This window comes from Oncorhynchus clarkii, chromosome 1 (genome assembly GCF_045791955.1).
Source record: "Oncorhynchus clarkii lewisi isolate Uvic-CL-2024 chromosome 1, UVic_Ocla_1.0, whole genome shotgun sequence".
Lineage (NCBI taxonomy): Eukaryota > Metazoa > Chordata > Actinopteri > Salmoniformes > Salmonidae > Oncorhynchus > Oncorhynchus clarkii.
Window position 1 is genome coordinate 52,468,897 of NC_092147.1, and position 6,000 is coordinate 52,474,896.

A 6,000-nucleotide genomic window follows, 5' to 3' on the forward strand; every position below is an offset into this window, starting at 1 on the left:
ATGTAATGATATTGAACTCAAAAGATGTACAATGATTGAACAGAGCAGTAGCTGAGTTTCTGTCTGGATCAGTTACCATTCTGTGACTTTGGCTAATATACAATTTTTTTGTTGTTGTGGTATCGTTTTGGTATCGAGTTCCATGATGGTATTGAAGTCAGAATGATGGTGATAACTACATACACTAATAGGCCGTACTTCGTGAGGCAAAACAATGAGTTGAAGATTAATCTCTAGGACAAGCTATTAGACTCTAGGTCTAACACTAATGAGCACACCATAAGGGGAGAGAGAGTACATTACCTTTCTGTAAATGAATAATGTCCGGGAAGTTGGCGAGGAGGCCCTGGTAGAGCGACAGTTTGTCCAGCATGTGGAAGAGGTCGTAATTAGGTTGCTCGGCAAACATTTCACCAATGTTCTCGTATGTGCGTCCTGTGTGGGAGATGGCAGTGTTGAGGGATTCCGAGCAGTGGGGAGGGTCCAGCATGAACACCTGACTGACATTCTGGAAAGCGTTCCCCAGACGCTGGAACTCCTTCCGGAAGCCACCGAGGTGCTTCCGCACCAGTTCCGAGGCCACGTGCGTCAGCTGCATGACGCTGTCGTCCATTTTCTTGGTGAAGGTCTTGAAGGAGTCCACACGTTCCTCCACGTCCTGCAGGTCCTGGTGCTCGTTGGGGATCTGGAAGGTAAGCATGAAGTTGGCTCCCATCATCTCGTCCTTCTCCGCCCGCCGTTTTCCCAGCTTCCACTGCTTGTCATCGGCACACATCAGGAAGTGCTCAAAGCCCTCATACTGCGACAGGACCGGATGGCTGGTCATGTGGTCCATCCAGAGAATCAGCCGCCTTTTGCGCTTCTCAATGAAATCGTCCCCAAAGCGCCCCGTTGCCTGTTTCTCGGGCAGGTGGGGTACCGAGATGATGGTGAACTTGTGCAGTAGACGATTGTACAACCAGTCAAAGTGCTTGTAACGGCGGTACACAGGCCTCGCATTGTGGCTCGGGGTCACCCGATAAGATATGTAGGTCTTGATGCCTTTGAACTTGGTCTGCTTGGTGGGGTCCTCGATGGAGCAAGTTGTTTGTCTGTGACTAGTACATTTTAACCTACTAATAACCTATTTATTTATGGTTGAGTAACTTCCTTGTTGTGTAGTGCAAACTATTTTGTTTTTGCTGGTGTAAAGATCACAAGTCTCTCTCAACTCGGCACTTCATTACTTGAAGTTTACCAAAGTAACCCTATCTCTGGCTGGCCTGAGTTCCTTCTTCATCCGCGGAGTGTCTCGTCCAAGCTGCTCCTTTTTGCTCTGGCTCTCAGTGGCAGCTCAACAATCCCCAACCCGTTCTCTCAATCGACCTCAACACCCAATCTACTCACACGCGCAAATACTCACATTCAGACTCATACATACACGCTGTCCCTCTCTCCCCTTACCTTCGTTGGCCTCTATTTTTTTTTACATTTGTTAGAGAAAATGACAATTTTCATGGTATTGCTTTGTGCACTGACTTTACTGAACTCTGGAGAAAACGAATATTGCCGCTGGGTGAGTACATCTGACAATGTGCTCTCCCGTCCATTAGACATTTTGTCTGCAGGAACTCGCTCTTTTTCACTCGGTCCACTCGTCCAAGTGCCGATGTATTTGTGGCATGACGTGAACAGTACGAATGTGTCACTACCAAGGTCTAATGGTTTTAAATTACTCTTTTGTATTGTCTGGAAACTCACTTGTAGAATTCGCTTGCGGTACGTCTCTTAAAAAAGAGAAGCCGTGCAAGGTTATTAAACCGAGGTGCCTAGTTATTCTTCTTTTGTTGATATCAGGTAACGTGCAACCTAACCCTGGCCCTGATATGCAATGTCTCCAAACCCCCTCTGATTTTAAATCAAGATCTAGTTTTGGTATTTTTCATTTAAAAGTACGCAGCCTGATGGGGTTAGGATTTGGGCTAAATCAACTGATGCTGATGTAATTGTGTTTTCTGAAACCTGGCTCAGCAAGTCTGTTTTTGATAAGGATATTTTGTTTATCACACTGATCGAGTTAAGAAAGGTGGGGGTGTGGCTATATATGTAAAAACTAAATTCCCCGTAAGTGTGGCAAAGTCTGAAACTATTTGTAAACAGTTGGAATTTCTTGCTTTGAATATTGAGGTTTCAAAGGGCCTCTCTATAACTGTGATTGGCTGTTATGGCTGTCCCCCCTCTGCTCTCGGTGATGCATTTTCTTCTTTGACGCACCTTATGTTTAAACTTCTTTACAGTGAAATGATCTTGATTGGTGATCTTGACTGGTGTTGGTTAAAGTAGGTGTCTGATGATTTAAAAATGTTTTGTAATTCTATGAATCTTACCCAGTTGATTAACTCACCCACTCTCCTAAATCTTAAATGCCCAGATACATTTACCCTGATTGATTTGATATTGGCAAATGTTCCACATAAATATTCTGTGGTTGGTGTTTTTTGTAATGATTTAAGTGACTATTGTGCTGTTGTTGCTGTTAGAAATACTAAGGATCCTAAGACAAACCCACGTTTATTCGTAAGAGAAATTTGAAGTGTTTTAATGAGCAGCCTTTCTTTCATGATTTGTTTATTTTGACTGGAGCAGAGTGAGTTTATCCCTGATGTGAAAACTGCCTGGAAATTCTTTCATTATGTTTTTTTTCCCAAATAGTAAACAAACATGCCCCATTCCGCAGGTTCAGGGTTAAAGGGCGGGATAATCCATGGTTTTCTTCTGAGCTGTCTTGTATTATTCACGACCATAATCTAATTCACTGAATCACAATTCCAGTGGGTCAGAAGTTGACATACACTAAGTTGACTGTACCTTTAAACAGCTGGGAAAATTCCAAAAAATGATGTCATGGCTTAGAAACTTCTGATAGGCTAATTGACATCATTTGAGTCAAAACAAAACAAAATAGATGGCATCATGAGAAGGGAAAATTATGTGGATATATCGAAGCAACATCTCAAGACATCATTCAGGAAGTTAAAGCTTAGTCGCAAATGGGTCTTCCAAATGGACAATGACACCAAGCATACATCCAATGTTGTGGCAAAATGGCTTAAGGACAACAAAGTCAAGGTATTGAAGTGGCCATCACAAAGCCCTGAGATTAATCCCATAGAAAATTGTGGGAAGAACTGAAAATGTGTGCAGGCAAGGAGGCTTACAAACCTGACTCAGTTACACCAGCTCTGTCAGGAGGAATGGGCCAAAATTCACAAAATTCAAGTTATTGTGGGAAGCTTGTGGAAGGCTACCTGAAATGTTTGACCCAAGTTAAACAATTTAAAGGCAATGCTACCAAATACTAATTGAGTGTATGTAAACTTCCAACCCACTGGGAATTTGATGAAAGAAATAAAAGCTGAAATAAATAATTCTCTCTACTATTATTCTGACATTTCACATTCTTAAAATAAAGTGGTGATCCTAACTGACCTAAAACAGGAACATTTTTACTAGGATTAAATGTCAGGAATTGTGAAAAACTGAGTTTAAATGTATTTGGCTAAGGTGTATGTAAACTTCCGACTTCAACTGTAGGGAAATGAGATATTTCTGTATTTCATTTTCAAGAAATGTGCAAATATTCCTCAAAACAGGTTTTCACTTTGTCATTATGGGGTGTAGATTGTGTGCAGATGGGTGAGATTTTTTATTTATTTAATCAATGTTGTATTCAGGACGTAACACAGCAACATTTGGAATAATAAGGTGTGTGAAAAGTTTCTAAAGGCACTGTATATGCGACTAAGGAATGGCTTGGGGGTACTTAAATTATCCTTCCATTTATCAGTGACAGGGTAGTAAAACTAGACGCATTTAGGAGATACCGTTAGGGCTCAAAGACATGTTTGATAGAAGTGTCAGTGTTCATCAATCAAGGAACCAAGAGCGATTTCTGCCCTATTGATTTCAAAGCTGTTGTGGTAATGCATGATTACTTATAACAGTGATTTTATAAGCACTTATTGTTGTTGCACGGTTTACCGAAACTTTGGTACTTTCTCAATACTAAAACATGAACAACGGTTCGGTACGAGAATTTGTGTTACTTTCGGTACTTCTGTCAAATGTGTCTCACAGATCAAGCCTGTATCTGCGCAACAACCCCTATTTATAAAGTGCACCATGCCTGCTCCACTTACTCATTACTAGCCTGCACTGGGAGTCTGGGCTGCATCATGTTAGTTCCCCACTCACGATACGCAAAAGTTAACACACCTGAATAATGCAACACGACAGCAAAACAATGTCCATATAGGCTAGAACACTTTGCAATGGAAGAAGATACTGGTAATTTCCAGCTTTGTAGGCTAACTTTCCTTGCTAGCTGATAGCTAAAGCTAACATCACTTCACCACCCTAGCATTTATGCAAAATATACTGATTTCAAAGCTGATTGCCACTAAAAACTTTATTAATTCACTTGTTCGGTCTCTCTTGCACATCTCTCCCAAAGATGATCTACTGCCTCAGCAAACGGACTGCTTTGACAAGCTGCCCCCTTCTTGCCTCGTGAATGACCTCATTACTGGTTAAAGAGACTACTTCTATGCAAATGTTGTTTATCAGTAAAATAAAATAAGTCTCAAATGAAAGGGAAACAGATTGTTTGTCATCTGTAGCCCCATGAAATCAGCCAAAACAAGATCAATAACTCAATGCATGCACAAACTCCTATTGAATGTGAATTCACCTGTATTTTGGATAGGCCTAGGCTACATCTTGATATACCCACTATATCAATATAGATTTACCATTCAAATAAATTAACATTATGTTGTAGTTAGATTGGTAAAAACAACGTCAAATTGATTGTATGATCGTACAATTGATTCATTAAAGCATACATGGCTGTGTCTGAAAAATTTTGAAGTAAAAAAAATTCTAATGTAATGATATTGAACTCAAAAGATGTACAATGATTGAACAGAGCAGTAGCTGAGTTTCTGTCTGGATCAGTTACCATTCTGTGACTTTGGCTAATATACAATTTTTTTGTTGTTGTGGTATCGTTTTGGTATCGAGTTCCATGATGGTATTGAAGTCAGAATGATGGTGATAACTACATACACTAATAGGCCGTACTTCGTGAGGCAAAACAATGAGTTGAAGATTAATCTCTAGGACAAGCTATTAGACTCTAGGTCTAACACTAATGAGCACACCATAAGGGGAGAGAGAGTACATTACCTTTCTGTAAATGAATAATGTCCGGGAAGTTGGCGAGGAGGCCCTGGTAGAGCGACAGTTTGTCCAGCATGTGGAAGAGGTCGTAATTAGGTTGCTCGGCAAACATTTCACCAATGTTCTCGTATGTGCGTCCTGTGTGGGAGATGGCAGTGTTGAGGGATTCCGAGCAGTGGGGAGGGTCCAGCATGAACACCTGACTGACATTCTGGAAAGCGTTCCCCAGACGCTGGAACTCCTTCCGGAAGCCACCGAGGTGCTTCCGCACCAGTTCCGAGGCCACGTGCGTCAGCTGCATGACGCTGTCGTCCATTTTCTTGGTGAAGGTCTTGAAGGAGTCCACACGTTCCTCCACGTCCTGCAGGTCCTGGTGCTCGTTGGGGATCTGGAAGGTAAGCATGAAGTTGGCTCCCATCATCTCGTCCTTCTCCGCCCGCCGTTTTCCCAGCTTCCACTGCTTGTCATCGGCACACATCAGGAAGTGCTCAAAGCCCTCATACTGCGACAGGACCGGATGGCTGGTCATGTGGTCCATCCAGAGAATCAGCCGCCTTTTGCGCTTCTCAATGAAATCGTCCCCAAAGCGCCCCGTTGCCTGTTTCTCGGGCAGGTGGGGTACCGAGATGATGGTGAACTTGTGCAGTAGACGATTGTACAACCAGTCAAAGTGCTTGTAACGGCGGTACACAGGCCTCGCATTGTGGCTCGGGGTCACCCGATAAGATATGTAGGTCTTGATGCCTTTGAACTTGGTCTGCTTGGTGGGGTCCTCGATGG

General features: G+C 42.4%; 2 protein-coding genes across 2 annotated transcripts in view; both read right to left on the reverse strand.

Annotated features, from left to right (window-relative positions):
* LOC139416570 (sorting nexin-33-like) overlaps positions 1–6,000 on the reverse strand; it is a 31,728-nt gene that overhangs the window by 24,980 nt on the left and 748 nt on the right. The window contains exon 2 of the mRNA XM_071165369.1: positions 304–1,083. Coding sequence (XP_071021470.1) covers positions 304–1,083 — 780 coding nt within the window. The remainder of the gene's footprint in view (positions 1–303; positions 1,084–6,000) is intronic.
* LOC139414067 (sorting nexin-33-like) lies at positions 1,367–5,796 on the reverse strand. The gene is made up of 3 exons (XM_071161951.1): positions 5,227–5,796; positions 1,741–1,766; positions 1,367–1,378 (listed from the first exon to the last, which is right to left on the reverse strand). The coding sequence occupies exons 1-3, from the start codon at positions 5,756–5,758 to the stop codon at positions 1,367–1,369; spliced, it is 570 nt and encodes a 189-aa protein (XP_071018052.1). The 5' UTR covers positions 5,759–5,796.

Excerpts from the sequence above, each read along its gene's own strand:
- LOC139414067 (XM_071161951.1), bottom strand. The coding sequence starts at position 5,758 with ATGGACCACATGACCAGCCATCCGGTCCTGTCGCAGTATGAGGGCTTT. Across the intron at positions 1,767-5,226 it reads CATTATTCATTTACAGAAAG|AGACGTACCGCAAGCGAATT; the intron begins GTAATGTACTCT and ends CTCTTTTTTAAG.